Source organism: Larus michahellis, chromosome 3 (genome assembly GCF_964199755.1).
Source record: "Larus michahellis chromosome 3, bLarMic1.1, whole genome shotgun sequence".
Classification (NCBI taxonomy): Eukaryota; Metazoa; Chordata; class Aves; order Charadriiformes; family Laridae; genus Larus; species Larus michahellis.
In genome coordinates this window covers 30,107,764-30,130,490 of record NC_133898.1, presented here as the reverse complement: position 1 = coordinate 30,130,490, position 22,727 = coordinate 30,107,764, and the positions used below count along the sequence as shown (strand labels likewise).

General features: G+C 38.5%; 1 protein-coding gene across 4 annotated transcripts in view; it reads right to left on the bottom strand.

Moving 5' to 3' along the window:
* INTS7 (integrator complex subunit 7) overlaps positions 1-22,619 on the bottom strand; it is a 46,061-nt gene extending 23,442 nt beyond the window's left edge. For all 4 annotated transcript variants that reach the window (XR_012586077.1, XM_074579490.1, XM_074579489.1 and 1 more), the window contains exons 1-19: positions 22,470-22,619; positions 22,075-22,204; positions 20,941-21,087; positions 18,743-18,880; positions 18,182-18,228; positions 17,465-17,664; positions 15,787-15,909; positions 13,264-13,381; positions 12,118-12,252; positions 11,447-11,544; positions 10,519-10,758; positions 9,676-9,813; positions 8,741-8,947; positions 5,033-5,227; positions 4,137-4,240; positions 3,683-3,751; positions 2,394-2,526; positions 1,167-1,265; positions 152-337 (exon numbers count right to left, since the gene is read on the bottom strand). Coding sequence is in view for 3 of the 4 variants with exons in the window: in XM_074579490.1 (XP_074435591.1) it covers positions 152-337; positions 1,167-1,265; positions 2,394-2,526; positions 3,683-3,751; positions 4,137-4,240; positions 5,033-5,227; positions 8,741-8,947; positions 9,676-9,813; positions 10,519-10,758; positions 11,447-11,544; positions 12,118-12,252; positions 13,264-13,381; positions 15,787-15,909; positions 17,465-17,664; positions 18,182-18,228; positions 18,743-18,880; positions 20,941-21,087; positions 22,075-22,204; positions 22,470-22,560 (2,598 nt within the window). In the remaining variant the exon portion in view is untranslated. The remainder of the gene's footprint in view (positions 1-151; positions 338-1,166; positions 1,266-2,393; positions 2,527-3,682; positions 3,752-4,136; positions 4,241-5,032; positions 5,228-8,740; positions 8,948-9,675; positions 9,814-10,518; positions 10,759-11,446; positions 11,545-12,117; positions 12,253-13,263; positions 13,382-15,786; positions 15,910-17,464; positions 17,665-18,181; positions 18,229-18,742; positions 18,881-20,940; positions 21,088-22,074; positions 22,205-22,469) is intronic.
* Positions 22,620-22,727: the final 108 nt, after the last annotated feature.

Sequence of the window (22,727 nt, the reverse complement as noted above, 5' to 3'; positions counted from 1 at the left end):
CAGTGCTAGAGTGTCAACTGTCAAGAGTGAGCGGATTACAGAAAAACTTATTAATTTCCACCTGAAAATTCTGCTAGCCAGAACCAAACAAAAGAGCAGGAAAATATACCACAAAAGCTTAAGACTCCTTCTGGCTCTATTCTATCCATACCTTATAGTCTTGTCCAGATTTGCTCTGCAGCACTGAAGAGACGTTTAGACAGACAGACTGGATTTTACGGAAAAGGCCTGGTTTAGATCCATGCTGAACCACTCCTTCCACCTTTAGGGCCAATTGCTGATTGTTCTGTACTGCAATGGGTTCTGCTGGGTTCCTCGGAGACGGGGATAGAGCAAGCTGAAACAGAAGAAAACCGACCAAGATGTAATTTTATGTCTCCAGAAAAGCAAACACAACTCAAGGATGAAACAGATCACCTTCTTATAGAAAATTTTTCAAGGAGGTGTTTGGTAGGGAAACCAGCAAATAGAAACACAGAACTTAATATTATAATAATAAGCATCATCAGCAATACCAGATGTGGTCTTTATATCAATTTCATTAATTGTACTTCTTCAAAAGAAGTGGAAACAATCTTCAACAAAATAGCCACAGGTAAGTATATTAACCTGAACAAAGTAAAGTGCAATAAGAATAAATACTAAAAATCTTAAGGCTTTCACTTTTCCCAGAAAAGGAGCACTTGAGCAAAAAAAACCAAAAAACAAAAAAAAACAACCCACCAAACACAAAACACCACACCACTGAAGGTCACATAAAGCCATTCTTAGTCAGTCAGCTGATAAATATTACATTTTTTTTCCAAGATAGTAAACATTGCTTTTTAAAGGAAAAGGAAAAACAATACAAGTTTATAAAAGTTGCCTTCCCAGGACTAGATTATTATTTAGCTTCGCAGAATCAGAATCAGCAAAAACTCCAGTTAGATTTTATCTTCAAGGCTTTGCAATCAAAGAACTGAATCTTACTTGCCTAAGTCATAGCCTAGTGGTTCTTAATGACTGTATGTACACATTATTCAAGTTATTCCTAACAAATAAACCCAGATGCTATTTGCAGTTAAGTATCTTCATAAAAAACGTTCAGCTTTGTGCCTTCAGTAAGGCTTTTCTCATGAAGTAGACTCTAAAGAGAAATTTTAGCAGTACTTTCGAGCAGTACTTACCTTAATACTTGTAGACTGCAGCTTTTGAAAAAAGTACCTTTGAAATGAAAGGGGTACCTTCAACAGTGCAATGACAGCATTGCTCAGACAAGCTGTATGCTGTAAAAAAACAGAGCCAAAACAGTTGAGGAAAAAAAATAAAAATAATTCACAGCACAGGAAAGAGACATGCACTTGAGGTACTGAAACTGTGCTAATTTCCAATAGAAGTCCAGAAACATTCATAGAATAACAGCCACTATCATGACAGTGACTACAGTCAGCCTCTCTGTTTATGTTCTGCCCTTTATGGAGAAGGTATTCTGCTCCGTAAAGAACAAGGAGGCCAAGAAAAAAAAACCCAAATAATTTCAGTCCTAGTGTTAGAGTCAGCAGCACAAAACCCTCACACACAAGCTCTCTATTAAATAAACAACAATTCTCTCCAAGCAAAAAAGATCGGCATCCACCACAACTTCATGCAATGCAACAATTAAGTTTTAAGCCTCTTGACTACTCTGCCTTTCCCTACTGCGCTACACCGTCCTCCTGGCTCAGATGAGCAAAGGCAGCACTATTGAAGTCCATTTGTACAGAGCCAGTGACAACTAAGTTTACAGGGTTTACCTTTGCTATGTTTTACACAACTCATTCTTCTATTCTCTTTGGAATTGGTAAAGACTGCTGAATTTAGAAGCAAGGCAAATAGATGCGAGCCATGACAACTGAAAAGTGAACTACATTGTTCCCATCAACATGCACTTCAGCTTTATGATGTTCACTAACAGAAAAAGACGAAACCATGCCAGCCCTGTAAAGCAGTACATTTATCAGCTCACTGCTTGCATTCAGCACACTTTACATTGTGTTCTCTGATGACCTGCATTGATAAGAGAAACGCTATACTCACAAAACACAGTATTAACTGCCAACAGCTCAGTGACCAAAGCTAGGCTAGTGCTGGACGCTCCAGCACTGTGTGTGGTAGGGGAAGAATTCCTTCATGACAACAGTGTTAACAAAAAGAATGCGCTTCAGTATTTGAACGAGAGTGTGGATACAGATATCTTAGCAAAACCTTTGTTGAAGTTTTTTTGAAGTAGCCAGTCTCTGTAGAGACCATTTGTGCCAGTAAGAGGTTATGTTAATTAACTGTGTGCTCTTCAGTTTGTTGACCACCATAGATATGGAGTTGTGAAGTTTTTGGAACCTCTGTCTGCGGAATATACATTTAAAACTGTTACTTGCCAAGTAAGACACAGGAGCATACTTCCTGTTGAGTGATTCCACTTCTTCCAGTACATGATTAAATACAGACATCATTCTTCTTTCATATTCACTCTCAACATGTGCTGTTCCATTCGAGCTATATTCCTGGAAACTAAAAAAATAAAACTTTTCATCGTGTCTACGATACTTTCTTCATTGTAAACTGTGAGGCTCACTCACAAACAGGCCCAACAAGACCATCCTCTGTTACAACTTCAAATCCATTAAGAAGTAACTACGTCTTTCAAACGGTTTACTATTTCTTTATTATTTTTTCATTGTAAGACTTGCCCTTTACATTTAAGCTCTTTCTGAACTACAGCTTATCCACCACTTTCTGTCCCCACCCTCTCTCACCTGAAGCAGTTAGAAACCTAACAGACTCAGCATGCTTAATTCCCCTAGCTTTTGTTTAAGCCTGCAGTGTTTAATTCCCCTGGCTTTTATTTAAGCCGGCAGTGTTTATAATGTTTTTAAAAGTCTCACAACTCAAGGAAAAGAAAGAATGACAGACTTAAGACTAAACCTGGAAGTTTATAATCTCACGCTTTGAATACAATTCCATCTCCTAGACACCTAATGTTTTGAAGTCCACAGCTTCATACTTTTCACAAGTATGATTAATATATCTTCTAAACAATGCTTAATTCCCGATGAACAGGACAGTCACGTAGGATGTTCACTTTTATTTCCAGTTACAAAAATTACACATTTAAAAAGATGTTTATCCACATTATCTTCCATTTAATCTCAGCCTGGAAGTTTTACAGTGATTCAGTTTATAGGTATGTCAATGTGATTTTTTTAGTATGTCTAAGTTCACTGTTAAATAGAGCCAGAGGTGATGGATTTACATTAGAAGTTTAAACTAATTTAGTGCATATATTTTCAGGACTCTGAAGGAAGCTAATATGCACTTACAAGTGGGAACAGTAGGTATGGGAGCTAACACAGAGTGACACAAGTTAAAATAGGTGGCTAAAAAAAGAGATTAAAACTTGTTTGTTTTATTTTAATGCAAGTCTATATTGAAGAGAAGTCCAGTGTAGAGCTCTCAAGAGGAAAATCAGTATAAAACGCAGAACCTGAAACACAATCCCTGGCCTACCAGGTATACCACAGCAGCAACAGGTCCTCAAGCCTGCCCAGAGTAGAATTAGAAGGGTCTACTGAGAAACTTTCTGAACGTTCTTTGAATTCCTAGGCTTAAAGCCCCAAGGAATCAGAAATAAATAGCAAGTGAGTAGAAAGTTAAATATCAAAGCTACCTTGCAGATTCTGGATCCAAAATCAGAGCTTCTATTGCATGTGAAATCAACAGGCAGCTCTGCTGTTGTCTGATATTAATACTAAGGAGTTAAGACTTACAAAGTTGGCACTTAAAACAAGAAATGCAACATATTTACTGGCACTTTTCCTTTTTCTCTAGCTTTTGTGAAGTAATCCTGCAGTTATTACTCCCTTAGTAAACAGAGCAAGAACTACGAAAATCCCAAGTTTTATGCTGTTGCAATTTTTGTGTCATAATTTGTTCATAAAGTAATTCCAAACAATAGTATAGCAATGTTTATTTCCAAATAGGTTTTAAGCAATTGGTACCTAATTTTTATGCTACTAACTGCTTCAAAATGACTTTGTGCCAGTCTTCAAAGAAAAGAGGATTCTTAAGCTTCATGCTGTCCACACAAGAAGTGGACAAATTCTAAGACTTTAAAAGGATACAGTTCTACATTCCTTAGAGTTGCTGAGTCTGCATCAAAAGATGACTGATACAGATCTCCATACCGTGTAGCCAGGTTTCGGAATTCCTCCATTGAGTGTTTCATCTACAAAGACAATGTTACTAGTCAAAAAATCAAAGCAAAGCAAAACCCCACACATCCAGAAAACCACTACACTATACACACACAACACTGAAGGGGTAAGGCTACATACTCTGGAAAAAATACATAAACTTCTCACTTCTTCACACAGATAAAAATCAGAGTGACAAACTATTATCCATGCATTAAACAGATATTTTTCCTGTAACACAGCACCAACATACCTCCTTGAGTTTAAAAAAAAACAAAACACCAATAGCAAAACCAAAAAACCCACCAACAACCTCCCCCACCCCTACTGGTACACGAAACTGCTCTGTCTTTCAAAGACTACCCACTGATTCCATCTTGCAGGCTACACGTATTTTAGAAGCGGACCATCTTGGTGTTCTGTACAGCATCAAGTCAGTTGCCGACACTCACCAAAAGGAATTGCAGTACAATCCTAAAGTATATGTTCTTCCTTAGTATAACCATAGTACCTGAGGTGTTCCAAAACAAGGTGTGAAAGGTCTTCCTGCAAGTTTGAGTGTACCGAGTGGCTTGCTACATGAACATCCTTGGAAGCTGTGTGCATGAATGCATGAGAAAACATACATACATGCTCAACTTCAAAATATGGCCCGCTACAGGCAGACATTTTTATAGCTACAGGTGAAAACCAAGGCCCACTATTTCGCAAAACTTTTCACTACCAATTCTCATTTCTTTTGTCAGATATATTTGCTGAGAAGCAAAATTCATATCAATCAAACACACAAACACATACCAACACATAAACACAAGAACACATGCCTGGTTGGAGATGCGTCCACACCTTTGGAGATCATTTCCTGACGTCATAGCAATCGTTGTGGCAATAGCTGGTGGTGGACTTGTTTTTAGGCTGTTGCAGGTACAAATAAGTTGAGAAAAAGCTTGCAGAAGGTCAATCCTGAGTTTCACAAATCCACACTGAAAGCTCAGAGGATTAAGTGGCGTACTAGCAGCCTGAAACACAGTAATAGGAATGTTGGCAATCTAGGTCAAAAGCAAACATGATAAAATAACTTTGCAATGTCACTGAACTGTCTCATCAGACAACTGAACCCTTCAGTTCAATCCTAAAAGCTGCTTTTTTAAAAACTACATTTAACAATTTAAATTATATTGAATATAAATCATACAGAAGTTAGGTAATTACTAAGCCATATTTCAAGTGTATCACCCTTGTAACAAGTGTGACTTAAGCTGTTACAACGCTATTAGGGCACCTATTTCATCTTTTTCCAAGGCCAAGCTATTAGGCTTCAAAGGATATTACTCCAGACAGTCCTTACCATAAGGGAGAGCACACTGAATTGGAAGGCAAATAGAAACACAAAAGACTGAAAAAGGGATTCTCTGCATCAGCCAGAAGAGAAAGAATCAGCTAAAGTTACCCGCAGCAAGAGGAAGGGGTGATAACCTTTGATTTTTTTGGAACTCTGAAACAGACAGGAACATTATGAAGGCACTGAACCTTGCATTTGATAAAGGCAGAGACACAGTTCAGTGACAGCTAAGAACAGTAAATAACAGAACTCCAGAAGGGTAGACATTATTTAGAAAAAATGGTTCTGTGAAACTTTGCCTCCCTGAGAGCTTATCTGACATGTAGAAGCATCTGTGACAGCTTAGGACACCAAGAAGGCAGTAAACTGCAGCACTCGAGATTTGATACTAGTTAAGCCAAAAATGCAATACTTATTTTTCTTATACTGTTGAATTTTGAGAAGAGTACACTTTTTTCTTTAGGGGGAAAAAGACACCTGCAAAACAAAGTACTGGGACCTTCTCTTACTCAGAGAATAGAAGTATGTTAAACTCACGCATGTCTTCTCCAGTGCTTCTTATTCCTCAACAGAAAAGGTCACTTCTGGAAGTAAGAAGTTATAAACCATCCCAAAACCTTAGCAAGAACTGTGTCTTTGTCGGCAGGAAGGCAGCAAACTAGTTTTCTCACAAAATGTCACACCATCTTGAGAACTGGCCCACTATTCACTAAAGTGAGGAAAACATCAGCCAACTGCAACCACTTTAAACTACTGAGATAGTCTTATTTCTTTGGCTGAAATCTATTTCATCACTTGAGCCCCTCAGCCCCACTTTGATTTCCCTTCTTCATTCAAGGGCATAAAAAAAAAAAAATAAATCCCCTTTGAATTGAAATTGTTCAGTTTATTCTGCAAGGGTGGTTTCAGAAAACCCTCTATGGAAGAGATCTTGCTGCACTGTAATTGCTCTACAGAGACTACATGCTTTTACAGAGAGTAAAGTACCAGTACTTCTATCAGAAAACCCCAACATTTTTTGTAGCACAAATTTGGCTTGATTCTTGTAAATGGAAATACAAGCTGGTCTCATTAATACTGCAGTTTACCCTATCTGCTGCCCCTATACACATGGGCAATAAATGAGTTACAATTCTTTTTTGACAGTGACATAAAGAGTTCTTTGGCTCAGCCAAGTTCTTCAAACACTACCACTTGTTACCAACATATTTGGAATTAGTGATACTTAATCAATGGTTATATTAGTGCTTTGTTCAAGTTCTGAATCTTCTCTAGATTACCAGCAGTGAAAAATAAGTACAATGCTCCCAATGAGATGCACGTTCTGTGCCAGAAAGAGCAGGTCCTATTCAAAACCTTTGCTAACTATACAAGCAAGTACACAGCGAGACAGATGGGGACTGTGGCTGACATGCTCTATGACAAGTCCCTGCCCGCCACCCCCATCAAATAATGGGACTTGAAAGAACATTTTGCATACAGCAATGCAAGACAGCTACATGCCTATCAAGAAGGAATTGAGAAATTTTCTGACAAGATCAGGTACTGTCTGAATATTTCATCATTGCTAAACTGGGCTGACTGAACATCTGCAACGGATTTATTGGCATAGTGTCTTCCAGGTACAAAGTGGACAGCTACACAGGGTTCACCATACGCACTAATGCTCTGCGGTACCAACAGCGCTGAGTCATGCTCTACACTGAAACAGCAGCAATGGTAAAGCTGAAGTCAGAGGGAAGAGACGGCAGAAGTCTTCAGTAGTAAGACTGTCATGTACTTTATGGCACTTTGCTCCCCTTTGAGATGCTCAGTTCTGTAGCTGGAAGCAGCAATTGGCTCCTTTTACAGCTGATACACTCAAGCATGGTTAGGAATTTGTCTAGAGTGATGCAACAAGTCATCAACAGCCTGCAATAGAACCCAATTTCCTCTTCTCTAGCCCTCTGAAACTTGTACTACTCCTCTGGACCACAACAACTCACAAGCAAGTGCTTTTTTTGGGTGCAATACTTATGTGCAACATGCCCAAAATAAAGTCAGCAGAGGAGATGAGGACAGGAATCCTTCAACAGAAAAACCCCAAACTCTAGGGAAAGGCTAATTAAATTACTGAATCACAGAATGACCTATTTAAGCAAGTTATTTTCCTGACTGTATTAAATATTAACATCTAATTAGATGAGGTCCCTCTCTCAAAGTCTTCTAGACATTAGAGACATCTTGCAATGTTGAACTAAAAGGCTTATTCACTCAGTCAACAAGTTAAAGACAAATACTTCAGTGACAATGGAGCTTTCTCTCAGGCATCCTTCCTGCATATTCAGAGACAGTTTATTAATAAATATCTGAATTGTCATGACACTGACAATTCCAGTAACTAAAAAAACAAACTACAACCAACCAAAACCCTCAGCTTCATTCAAAAGACATACAGAAAACTCTACATAAAGGTTTCTTCATGGAAACTAAAATATGAAATTAAATATTGTGTGGAGCTGGATTGTCTTTTGTTAAGAAGGAACTTCACAATAAGAACTGAAGGTCCATATTCATTAATGCTTGTTTTTGTTTACATTCACAGACATCACACAGCTTCTTGCTATTTTCACCACGTCAGAGAAGCAGAAAGTATCTGCGTAAAAGAAGGTACCATCTGAATTCTGCTGTTTTGATGAGACTGAATTGTCCTCCCTCCTCCTACTAAATTGCCTTGTTGTTAGGATTCCATAGATCACATTGTCAAATACAAGGCAACATGAACTCAGCAGCAGAGGAAGGCAATTAAATCCTTCTCCGTATCTCAAGAAGATAGCAGCCAATTTAGACAAATTCTCAGGCTTCACTATTACAATAGTGTTTACTCAGCCAAGACAAGGAGAGGAAAATTTTAAGTACTGTAACTTTTAAAAAGATCTGTCACATATATGATTTGAAGGAAGGAAGTGGTGGGGGAAGAAAAGAAAAAAAAAAAAAGAAGTCTAGCTAATCACACTTATCTCAGCTACAGGATCTTGCCTCTGAAGGTGCAGTGTGTTACAACTGTCTCTTCCCTGCAGTCCTCTCAAGAAGAGAGTCTGGCAGATGTCAGACATCTTTAAAAACTTTTCAGAGGTTTAAGAACAGAAACCAAACAGACCTGCTGCAGTATACAGAAACATCATCACTAAAGTAGAAGATCTGTGCTAACCGTCAGCGATGCTATTCCTTTGTGATAGGATTTTAAAGCTTCAGCAATGCAAGAAAGCGCTGAGCTGTAGTTGTCCTCCTGCAAACCTGTCAGACACTGTTCTGCATGAGAGAACTCCTTCAAACTGTTCAGCCAGAAGTAGAAGTGTTCTGAAGCCACTTGAGTCAGCAGGCTTTGATACAGTTCTCTGGCCATGTCATGGTTGCCCTGTAACGACAAGACTGTTTCTAAGAAGGGACATGAAAGAAGGCTGTGTCTTTCTATGAAACAAATACAAACAAGAGAACAATAACATCTCCAGAACTACTCTTACTTTAAAAATAGAAACAGTGAAACTCCTTCCAATCATTTGATCATGAAAATCCCATCAATAAATAAACCCACAAATACTTATTTTATGGAAATATCAGCCTGTATGAAGTATAGTATTTATTTACACAAGATAATTCAACAAGATGAGAAACAAATATGAAAATTTACTTCTACCCCAGCATCTTGTACTAGGGTTTCTACATAATTCTAACCCCAGCTGTGACTTTACTGAAGGAAAAGAGGGAAACAGTATTTTCTTCCTTTCTTCACACTGAAGAAAGATAAGCACGCATCAGGATGGCCTATATCACCTTCTAAAGAACAGCTAGATGATGCAGAGTATGCACGTGCTCAAGAAAGTATCAGGTCATTACTTTCTTCCTTCTCAAATACTTCAAAAAGACAAATAAAAGACTATCCTGACGGGATGACTGCCCTAAATGGCATATATATATGAATAGGCATTCCAGGGAATTAAAAGGGAAAATGATATGGGTTCTTTGCCCCCCAATTAACTTCATCTCCAAAGTCCCATTTCCCTTACTTCCTTTTTCCAGTTCAAAGAAATCACTAGCATCCTTCCAACCACACCAAACCTTTTTCCTCCAGGTATTTTCACTTACCATTCTGGAAGCCTGCCTGGCTATCCTGTAGGCTGTCCATCCATTGGAAGCATTCTCAAGCTGCTGTTTGATAACAGTTTTGACTTCTGAAGATAAAGCTTTCTGACTGGAAACAAATATCACTGTGGCAAGAGAAACCTAATAAAGAGTAGAAGGGTGAGGAAGAAGGTTATATCTTAGGAACTAAACAAAACAAGAAAAAAAGCCAATTGTGTTTCCTAAACTACCAGAAATTATCTAGATTTTGGACTCAAAGCTACATAGAAGATTACATATACATTTTAACTGAGGAATTTTTCTCAGTCTTCTATCTTTTAAATAGTTATGGCGACCCAAGTATTTCTTGTAGATGAAAGTCACTTTTATTTAAAAAAATCTTTACTGTGGCTTAACTAAGATATTTCAAATCCTCCAAGTGAATTAACAGGATGCTTTCTAAAAATTCAAATTCATTTCCAAATTGATGCGATAAAAACATTTTTATCTCTTACAGAATATTAAAAGTCATGTGCATCAGATTATCATACATAAATTGAGCTACCTGCCATTTTGTTTTTCATAGAACCATTATTTTACCATAACTCCAATAATTTTGATAGCTAGGTTTGTCTAAGCAGTGCCATCTGCTGGAAAATCTAATGAAATACAATAGTTCAGGTCCATCTGTGAGACATGATTTCGACATTGAACACTGACATATGTAGTAAGAAGTTACATCAAAACTGAAAATAGTGGCTATAGACTGGCACATCAGCTTGAACATAGCAAACGGCCTAGCTGCCTTTTTAAATAAAATCCATCCACAGTAGTTCAAAAGGGCCATTCACCCAGAGGAGGTCTTACCAAGAGTTCCTGTTTTTTATCTGTGGCAGATCGTCCAATTAATTTATAGAGGTCCATTAGGTCTCCTAGCATCCCATCTGCTAGGACAGGCAGCTGCATGGCAATAGCTGCCAAACAGTGGCACATGAGAATCCGAGCAGCGTCCTGGGCACTGTGCAGCTGGGTCAGCAGGGATTCAACTACCGACTGGCTCAGGTGAGGACGGCACTTGACCAGCTTCACCATACAAGTTAACGTGATCTGCAATTCACACAATCAACAGTTACAATAAACACAATGTCTACTGAAAAATAAAAAAGTCAGATGCACTTATCTGCAAGTATGATTGCGGAAATATAGAAGATCTGGTATTTTCAGAACCAGGTACCCTACAAAAGATGAGATTTTTCTAAGAGCCCAAGCCTCTGTCCCTGAGCTCACAGCACAAAAACATATCACAATTTCAATAAACGATATTATTCTTTCTCATACCACCAGCCTTTACAGGTAAATAACTAGATAAAATTACTGGCTATGCAGCTTATGAAGTGGGAAAATAAAAATAATAGTTTACAAAAGCACTGTAATTACGTACATTGCATCCCCATCTCCAAAAAACAGGTTTTCTCCAAGATTGTCTTCATCCTCCAGACACCTCCATCCCATGTTCAAGTTCATGTTTTATTACAGCTGTTCCTCAGAGGGATGCATTTTATTTATTTCCCTGAAACTATCAACTTACTCTAGAGCTGAGAGGAGTTGCACTATAGTTCTGCTCAGTTTCTCTACCACTCTGAACTCTGATAATAGGCAAAACATACAGAAATCTTCATTTCCTTCCAGTACGTTATGCTTCCACCAGAAGGGATCTGGTGCACACTAGCCTTTCGTTATACAAGCTATTACTATAAGTTACAGCTCTGCTAAGGGAAGATAACAGTAATGTCACCTTTAAGGTTGCCTGAGCTCCTGGACTGTCATCTTGACTACAAAGAACGAGAAGAGCTTCTAAGCCAAAAACTGCATCTTGCTCCAAAGGCAAAAGATCTAAGAAAAGAAAACCAGAGTAAGTTAGTTCCCTGTTACCTTTTCTGATCATAATGGGTGTAATGCTTGCACTGGTGTTGCAGTCATGACAGGTAAGTATCTTCCTAATACCTCTGCCTTACCTTATTTTGATTAGAAATAATTCTGCCATTCAATGTCTCAGGTAACTACTCAGCAGTCACACCAACTGTGACTTTTGTAAAGCGTGCATTAATCTCTGGACTAAAACTTCTAAATACCCTGTTATTCTTTTACAACAGACTCTGTGCAAAGAGTTTTCAAAGGTTGACAAACAATTCACTAGTCTTATAGCAAAGGTAAGACAAGCATTTATTTAGCACATGTTCTGCTGTGCCTGGTAATTTTCTCAAAATTTGACGAAGATGGAATCTTCCCAACCATTCATAAAATCATACAGAATATTTTCTACTAGATTACAGTCCCCATTCTCCCTAATGAGCATGAAGGATCAGACAGATTTACAGACAGGTTCACAGACAAGACCAGTTAACACGTTAAGCGCATCAGCCTGACTGTAAACAGAAACATTTCATTGTCCTTGCTTCCACTTACCTTTTTCCTGACAAGAGGCTGATATATTAGTCAGAATTTGCACACCATGAGCTGCAATGCCACGGTTATTATGGTAACAGCACTCCTGTGCTAGCTTTACTAAATCAAATGATTTTGCAGTCGTAGCTGCTGTTCCTAAATAAAGACAAGGCAAACAGGACATAAAACATCACAGTCCATAATTACACCACAGATCTTTTCAAGTACATTTCTGCAAAAAACTTGTATTGACTTAGGATTTTTTTTTTTATATATGTTTAAAAGATAGGATGAAAACATATCTTTCTTTCTCCACACACAGAGGCTCTCCCTCCATTCCTGAGCACTATACAAATTATGCAGACATTGAGAAAGAATATTTTGGCTGATATTTCAGGGTCTCAGAGAAATATTGCCTTAAGAAACATTATATCTGATTAAAAAGAGCTGGTGAGCATATTAATTATTAAGACGTGCCAGAATGACTGAAGAGGATGTACTGTTTTTCTCCATTTCTGCAGCCCATGTAGTTGGGCTTCTAATAGTCATTAGGGCAGTCTGACTTTCAAGTAGAAAAAAGAAAGGCAGTACAATCATCATTTCAAGAACAAGACACCTTGAATCACTTTAAAATGTCTCAAATTTCTCCAGAATATAGTCACAAGGCAGACAGGTTCACCTGTTACTGAAGCGGGTCATTCCCACAAGGGTGGCATAGCTTCACTGTGCCAGGGTAACACACCAGCCCACTCTCACACCACTAAGTTTCCACACTACTCAAAAACTATGCAAATCCATGGTTTCAAAGCACCTTAAGCAGGATGCAGGTCAGCCATCTGAGAGGCATTACGTTTCTTCATAAAATGAAGAAAAGTTCAAGACAAAGGTGAAGACACCTTTCATATGGCATTATTACCCACAAAATTCAGAAAAATCTTAGACCATGACTATTCATGGGTATACAGGTTTGTTTTTTTTTTTGTTTTTTTTTTTTTTTGTTTTTTGTTTTTTTAACATACAATGAACACAGCCTGGCTCTCAGCTAGTGTTCTGACATTCAAAAATAGTTTAAGAATATGCTACAAAGTGTTTAGATGAAACTGATTATCAGTAGATAGCCAAGCCATTAGAAATGCTAAAGATAATAATCGAATCTAGTTTTCTTACCTGGCGCGCTGCTGAAGTACTGTTTAATGGCAATGGTCCCTGATAACGTGGAAAGAACAGATAGCATGCCCAGTTTCAAGCTGTCATAAGGAGTATGGAGAGCAGATTCACAGAGTGCCTGAAGATTAGCAGGAGAAGAGACACAGAGGGAAGGGAGTCCCATGAGTTATCTGTATTAAACATTTAGTTGCACTTGTCTGTGAGAAGTTTTTAGAGTCAACATTTTTTCCACGGAAAACACTATACTGAAATAAAAAGTTAGAAGTCATGTCTTGAAGCATCTGGTTTAGTAGACTGAGGACATGGCTTACAGGAAACTGACAGTGGGTCTCGTATGCTACAAAACACCAATTGTAAGTCATTTATTAATTAAAAATAAGCGGCAAAAATATTAGCAGGTCTCATTGATCAAATATTGCAAAAGAATTTAAGACAGTGGTCCAGTCTTAGAGGTATACTGATTATTTTGCCTTATAACAATCTGCAGGAGTTTATGTAAGTATACATCTCTGAAGACCAAAGTTTCACGTGTGATTTCCTTCAACAGTCCAGATGTCCAACAGAATACAGTTTAAGTTCCATGATAAACATCTTAAAGCTTATTTTATTTTTTAAAGTCATTTATAGTAGAGCTCCTGTCATACTTTTGTGCCTTTTGCCAGACCTTCTCAGGCCTTAACACATTTAGATTGGAGTAACTCCTAAAATGCACATTTCTCTCGGATTCATTATGCCAACACTGTCCACAATTTATTCATTCACTGGGTTTGGAGGCTTTTTTAGTCAACATGAGAGAAAGCGATAGGAGACAGAAATGGAAAATGTAAGTATATTCTGCCTCAGAGAGTGCCAAAGCTGAATAAAGAAAAACAACATAGAATTAGTTCCACAGAAGAAATAAAAGCCCCAAATACTGTTCTTATCAGGCATACATATGTTCTTGCATGGTGTAAGGGTTAAATTCACAAATAAATTTGCAATTTGCACCAATGTAGTATTTTGCTGATCTACTGAATAGCATGGCATCAACAGAGAGAAGATACAAAGAAGATACAATAATAGGGGTTGGAAATGAGTCTTGATGTCTCCCAAGACACTGATGTTTTACTCCAGTGCTATTAGATCACCACTCAGAGCATATTTGAAACTGTAACCGTGACGAATGCCAGGAGCACAGAAGAATTAGCAGGATGGATCGCAGATGGCTTGTTGCCTTCACAGTCCATAGGAGGACTGCTCTAAGCATCAACAGCAATAGCTTCTAAAGCTGATGTCTAGAAATTAGTGAAGTCTCCACAATTCAAAGACCAAGCCTCCTACGTGACCTACACAGACAGACCCAAAATGCTGAGACAGTTAACACTGCTGAAACTCATGTTGGTACAAAGATACAAGAAGCAGGTTTTGCTGTGAGAAAAGGAGTCTGTTGCAGTCCCTCTTGAATAAACATTACCAAGTTGTTTAAATATATGAAAAGAGTCAAAATGTTGACTTTTCAGAAGTCAGAAAAACTCTCCTTACTTCTGTGTGCCATTCAGCAAGCAGTCAATTAATTTTGTTCTAACTGGTATAGTTCCAACATCAAAAAATGCACAGTTCTTCCTCCCAGCTGTCTTATGCTCCAACAGCATATAGCAAAAGTAGCTTCCAAAACCAGCAAAAACAAAGAAAAAAGACCCAGAAAAGTAGAGCTATAAGCCTGTGACATTAAGTTTCTGAAATATTCACTTTCCCTTTAGAATCTTAATCTAAGTTGAAGTTATCTTCGATAGTCATTTCTATCAGAAAAAGGGAAAGACAAGGGGAAAGAAGTGTTGATAGGCAACTGTGACTGAAAGAAAGCAGCAATCCTATCTACACTATAACATCTGTTTCCCCAAATAATACGGATGCACTATAAACACCTTTTAGGGTCTCATTCATACAACAGGTGCCACAAGGACACTATTGAAATTGAGCCATTAATCCTAACAAATTAAGTGAAAGTTACATTTGTCCTTTCAGGTATACCTGGCTGGATAACATGCTTTGACAAATTCCAGAGACTCTTTATGTTACTTGAGAGCACTAATTCGTACTCAGTATCATGAGGTTAATGTAACCATTCAGCTCTCATCTCTATAATCTTAGGTTAGTTTGTCAGATGAAGAAGTTATTTCCTTACTGTAAAAAGGCCTACTACATGACACGAGCCTTTCCTCAGGTGTAATACTTCAGCGTTGATCCTTATGGGTCAAGTCATCCAACTCAAGATATTCTATGAAGTGTTCATTAATATTTGGCTACTCTGCTTGGCAGAGTAACCTAACTTAAGGGTAGAGGAAGTAACCTAACTTAAGGGTAGAGGAAGTAACCTAACTTAAGGGTAGAGGAAGTAACCTAACTTAAGGGTAGAGGAAGTAACCTAACTTAAGGGTAGAGGAAGTAACCTTCCTCTACCTCCCAAATTGTTCTCCTGGAAAGAATTCTACAACTAATTGCAAAGTTTCATAATAAACTTTAGCTTAAAAAAAACGTATAAACCTGAATATTTTCTCTGCTCCACGTATGTGGTGTCTTGTTGGCCAACAACTTTAAATCTTGGATGGCAAGTCTCTTCACAGCCTTCCTGGGGTCATTCTTCAAGTATTGCAACAAAAGCTGGATCTGCAACAAAGTAAATTCCTTGTTTGAGAGAGATGCAACTAGAAGGAAGTCTTTTCAAAAGTTTCATGAAGAAATTTTGAGCATACTCAGCCAAAAATAAGCTTGCCTTATCTGTCCAATTGCCTGCCACATGGAAAAGCCCCTAACTTAGGCTGCGATGCTACGGCAAGCTAAAACAGTCCGACAGCTGATTTCTACCACCCTGCTCTCCTTGTTCATGCACCCTTCTCTACATCACTGTGCATACCTAACAAGCCTTGAGACCTGTTTTGGCACTCACAGAAATACCATAAAACATCCCTAAGAAGCTCAGTAAACACCTTATATTGCTGCGATTATGCTACTAGCAAGTATTCAGGGCTTTTGGTACAAATTTGGGTGTTTGCGTGACCTGCAATTAACGGACAGCAACGCAAACATACCTTGTATGTCTCAGTAGTTGCCAAAAACAACCCCAAAAACCTGACCAAACAAAATCACCCCTTACCAAGCCCCTCCGAGGCATTTATCTCCAATTAAGTGACATTTAACTGCATGTTGCTTGTTCTGTTCATTTCCTGCAAATTTACAGAGATGGAATAGTCAGCCCATGAAAAAGAAGTATGAATGTGCCAATCACGATTTTGCTCTCCATCCCCACCCTGGCTACATCACTTTTAAGCAGCATTGGCTGTTGTGTTGCAGAAATACAGCCTAAATCACCATACTTACAGTCTTAAAAAAAAAAATAAAAATAAAAAGCACATAAAGTGTTCTAATGTTGCTTCAGTCAGTTTAGATTCAATACTGTCAAAAGCATTCTCTGAAATACAGAAATCAGCCATGCCAAAAAGAAGTTTCAGACAGATCAATGCTATTAGTCTAACAGTAACAGACACCAGCCTTCTATAGCTGTGCAGAACTGAAAGGAAGCAAATAGATTTTCATGACTGCTTTACAAGAATTAGTTAGTTGAATCTGAAAGGCCACTGTGTTCAGACCTGTTATACAAATCACGTCCATAAAGCACATTATCAGAACGTAAAAGCATTAGGTTTTTTTTTCCCCACAACTTGGTTTATAGTCCTAAATTATAGCAACAGATTCAAATTCCTCAGAGTTCTTCAACAAATAGATTTTTAAATGCACTCTATGCTACTGAAATATTCATTTGGTTGCATGCAAGGAAGACAAAAGGCACACCCACAACCCAAAAGAATATACAGCAGTGAGAAGTGAACCCTAGGTTCAACAGGTAAGATGAAATGTTTTCAGAAACATCAGAGTGTTTGCTTTCCTAAATGCTGATTGATCCTAGTTGATTTAAAGAAAGGCAGGTTATGATCTGTAAAGAAGGGTTTCTGCGCTTGATGGGGTTATCTGGAAAAAAAGCCAGAGAGGTTAAAAAAAGAGAAGTGAAAGCAGCAGCAGTTTTCAGGGTATTCTTTCTCTATAGCACATAGAAGCAACCATCCTAGCATATCCATCATAATTTATTTTTGGCATAAGCTAGAACCTTAGTTTTTTTAAGTGTACTTTGTACTTTAAGTTGAAGGAATGAATTAGGAAGGATTACCTGTTTAGGAATATCAACCAAAGAAGAAGCAGCAAGCAGAGTAAAAGTGTGCAGAGTAACAATGACCATCTTGGTAGAGGGATAGGATGTTACCAGCTGCTGAAGCAGCTGCCGGGAGCTGGAGGCTAGGCTAGCATCATGATGCATGTGCTGTAGAATAGGGATCAGCTTCAATTTCAAGTCCACAGGTGTGGCCAAACCTTCAACAAGGAAGAGAAACACAGGCAGAGTTTAAGTCCTTTGTACTGTGTTTTGGCACTAGTGAGACATGTAATACGTCTGCATTGCTACCACTGCTGAAATGAAGATTGTGCAGACAACTGCGTTAGCATCAAATAACTCATCTACTAGCTAGCAGCATAACGAAAACAGTATGAAGGACTTTCATGGTTCTTTGAGAATGTTGCTCCATGCTTCATTGAAGGTAACACACATATTAAGTCACCTGAAGCAACCTGTGATAGTCTATGTAAGTTTATTCACCGTACTATAGATGAGCTTTTATTCTTTACCAAAGAAGTGTTTTGAGAACTTAGATTTTTAAGAGGACACAAGAGCCAGACATCAGCTTATTGGTTAGCTAATTTAATTTAAAAACTAGAATCATTTGAGGATAAGGGCAACAGCATTCTGATATCGGACATTTGCACAAGGCTAATAAAGAATTCTCAGAGAAATTAGAGCTTTTCCCTTTTATGGTACAATATACATATGTACCTTGAATCATCTCACTGATCTTATTGCATATTCCAGCAGCAAAATCCCTGTAGAGAAAAGACAAAATACCAGGTGAAATGAGAAATAAATAAATATATAATTAAAAATAAAAATCATCCGAACTACCAAACATTGTGTTTTAACAATAAAAACTTTCACAAAAGAGTGCTTGCGAAAACCTAAGTAATTTTAGAACCCCTGCACATGGGCATGATCAAATGATAAAACGGAAGCTTTCAAAAGCGCACCAAAGTGACAAACATTACATTTTGTTCCCTAACGTAAGTGTCTGTAAAATAATTCTTGATTAAAGCTGCTATTACACTTTGCATTCCCAGATTTATGCGCTTTCCATTACTGTTCTAGAAAAAAAATAAATCTGTTAAACTTGTATTCAAATTTCTTTACAATACTGTTATTGCACATAATTAAATGTTTTGCTATAAATCACATATAAATGTGGTTAGCACTACAGAAGGAAATATTAAGGTTTTTGAATGCCAGCGTCAATGGAGTTTCCATTCTCTGTAATATTAAAAACTCAAAAAAATTACATCTTACTTTGATTGTGCAGAAAAGTTGGCAGCAGCAAATATAGCAGCTTCAACTTCCACATTATCATGGGAATCCAAACTCTGACGAATACTGTGATGGGCATTCTTCCTTTCTGGAATAATAGATGCCATGCTGCCCAACATCCTACAAAAATAAATCACACTAAAATCAGCAAGAACAATGATCATGAAGAAATGCAAGATAAAACCAAATAGAAATGTAAAAGGACTGGTCAAAATCCTATTTTTATATAAATGTGCTCTTCCATGTCTCTTACAGAAACAAACATTCAAAGTAGGCAAGTAATTAAAAAGTAACAAATTTTGTCATGTGGGTTATGTCAGTGGTTTAATAAAAGAATTTATTACACATTGGGCACAGTGAGAAACTTACCAAGAACTCTTATAAAATTAAGAGTGCACTATGGCACTGGGAACAAGTATTTTTAAGACGCTTTTATGTTCAAGCTCTGGTATCAATACAATAGATAGCCTTCACTACATTTTAGCAGTGTATTTTCAGACACACATGAAGTACACATCAAGGGATATACATTCAGAAGTGTGACAGTCTACAGAGATAAAAAAGGCATTTAGAAAGCTGTTTCCACCCTTTCTATACCTCTTCCCAATTAAGACTGCAGAAGTGAGCGACAAATGTCTGAACAGTCATAAATTTTAACCACGTGCTAAGAAAGCAAAATTTCTAGAGTGTTACCATGATAAAAGCAAACAAATATCTGACTTTCATCATTTATTTCTAAGATCTTTCACTGATGTGAGATGAGGTTATTACTGGGAATAATGCAATACCTTTTGTGTAACTAACTGCTAAAAAAGGAGTAAATCAATTTATACTTTGCTAAGATTATCTCAAAGATGTGTTTCAGACATATTTAGCATAATCCAATTAAAAGAAGAATGAATGCAGGGTTTACACCGACAGCAATTTTAGCAAGAATTCTATGCAAATATTTACACACAGTTATCTAACAATAGAATTCCACAGACAGAAAGTTTTGTTTTTGCAGATCTTTCAGCATGCTCTTTATTACTGACACTATTTAAGAAGGTCAAAAACAAATCAACTGTAGATTTTCAACTAGAACTTCTGAAAGGTTAAAATGGCTGTTGGTTCACTTGATGCATCCTGTGAATTGATTAGTAATTTAAGTGTTTTTTCAAACTGGGCAGATTCCTGGGTCTTCTAGCAGACTGTAAAGATAGCCCTCAATACCAGTCAACAGCTGTAACCTTAGGTTAGAATACTGAAGTGGAACTACAAGAAAACATGTATTTATGCTGTATTTACAGATTTCTGAGACACCAGAGCATGAACGCATAATCTCAAATAAAATACCAAAAGAAGAAAGAAATGGCTGTTTGAGCTAATTAAATAAACCCCTGTTAATGCCTCCCATCTTCCGATAGTGAAATCAGTAGGAGTTCTAGATGGATAGACGAAAAAAATACAGAGGGAGAAAGAAGAGTGCTCTCTTCACATTTGAATTCACTTGCACAGGTGTTGGAAGATGCAGTTAAGACGATCATAACAGACAGCATTAGAGACACAGGCATCAAAGCAGCAGGACAATGACATTAAAGATAGCTTAATTTTTTTTTTTCCCCCATTTGATTCCCAGGAAGTCCAAAGCAATCAATAATACAATAGCACTTCCTTAGAAGTTACTGATCAGAGACCAACAAGCAGTAAATTTCTAGGACAACAATAAATGAAAAACAGCAGCAAGCATTAACAAGATTCACATAAATTTTGGTTACAAGTTAACAAAAAATATTTTGACATATAAGGAAGCACTTTCCCTTTGGTCCTGATCTAAATATATGATAGACGCCATATGATACACTGCATATAGCTACTGTCTGTGTTATGCATACAACAGGTTTATTTTTCTTCTCTTGAGCACACAAAATTTCAACACTGTAAATTCTGTTTTGCCCAGAGCCATCCATCCACAAAACTATCACCATCATAAGTGGTTAATAACATTGTTCTTTTGATCATGGATCCTTATTGTTCACCCCCTTTAAAGACAGACGTCTTCGCTTTAAACTCTATGAGCAATGTATAAGACACCTCCTACATTTCATTCACAGTAGTTGCAGATTCTGTTATTCCAGACTAGCATACTAATGATTAGCTAGAGATCTGAAGTAAGTAAGGTTAATTTTTGTAATACATACCGAAGCGTAATAGCCCGAGCAACCGGATCATTGCTATGAATTACTGAGAAAACTCTTTTGACAAACTCATCCACATTTAGGATCTTCTCCAGGTGCTTCTCACTCTGCTGAGTAACTTTCAGGACACACAGCCTCAGGAAGTTGTTTCTGTTAGGAGACACACACGTTTCCTTATCAGGCCGTTTTATAATACAAAGTGAATCACTTTAAGCACGAAATTATTTGAAAAACAAAACAAAACAACTTCCAAGAGTAAATTAAAACAAGGAAAGGTCTATACTTTAGAATCGTGAATCACTTTAAGCACGAAATTATTTGAAAAACAAAACAAAACAACTTCCAAGAGTAAATTAAAACAAGGAAAGGTCTATACTTTAGAATCGTTATATTTAAGTAGACTGATATAGTAAAAAAGAGACCATTAACACAATATTGTTTTATTTTCTAGTACAGATAGTGTCAAATTTAGGCCCAATTCCACGGAAATGAACCTGTTGACACCAGTGAGAAGGAGTATAAGAAAATGCCTCTTTTGTGCACACTTACAGATGTAATTCTGCTAGAAAAGTATGTCCAGGACTAAGACAGAAAAGTGTAATTGCCATTGCCAGGTGTGAGTGACTTTCTTTTCCTTCCTGGAGCCAACAGTGAAGATTCCACAAAAGCAACAGGTAACTTTGTAAGCTATTACAAAGTAGCTCCAATTCCATCACCTGCATCATTTAAAAATCAGGCACTTGGAAAAAGCTATATTTTGGGCTTTATTAACATTCTTTAAGAGATGGAAAATGCACGTATGACCATTCTTCTATTTATTAATTATGAATTTGAACATGTCTACAGAGCAGAATTTACCCCAGTGAAATTAATCCAGTCAGCAAGTGAATCCTCAAATCAGGACAGGTGGAAAGGAACGGTGTCACTGATCACTCACAGCCACTTAAGCCCACTAAAGACGGTGAAAGCAAGATTCACTCAAGCATAAGTCACCCTCAATAGAGCAGGTACCACTGTGGTACTGTCAGGCAAGCAGAAAAACCCTGCGATTGCCCAGGCTCCAATGCAGCCACATACCAAAGCATAGGCCATCACTACGGACCAGCGAATGGATAGAAACTGGCTGACGCTACTTACCCCACCCTGAAAACATCAGCTAGCTTGAGGAAAGCTGAATTAATGAGAATGGGGAAAGGATATTTCTGGAAGAGCCTGGGAAAACGAACGACGGCTTCGCACTGCTCCCCGAGTTTGCCAGACCTGAGGCCTAAACAAAGCAACCATAATTACTGGGGAAATCGACACTCCTCCAAAACCAAGTCCTTCCTCCACCCCCCCGCTAGCGGTAACGCGGTACCAAACACACCCCCCGACCGCTGGGGACCCAAGGACGGGACGGGACGGGACGGGACGGGACGGGACCGGCCCCCACAGAGCGGCGGCGGGAACGCAGAGCGGGCGCCAACGGCCGTAGGAGCAGCTCCGGCCCCGCTCCCCAGACGGGCCACAACCTCGAGTCCGCCCGCCCTCACCTTTGTCCAGCTCCATGAGGGCAGAGTTGGCGTCCAGCTCCTGCTCGCCATAGCCCGCATCGGCTAGGAAGGACTTGGCGCTGGCAGCCATGCCGGCCTCCCTCAGCGCCGCTCCCCGCCCCGCACCGGCCGCCGCGCACGCGCAGTGGCCCTCCCGCCGCCTCAGCCCGAGGGGGATGTGTGCGCAGGCGCCGCGCGCCGCTGAACCACGGCCGCCGGGGGGTGGGTGTGGCCCGGGAGGCCCTGCCCTCTCTGCGC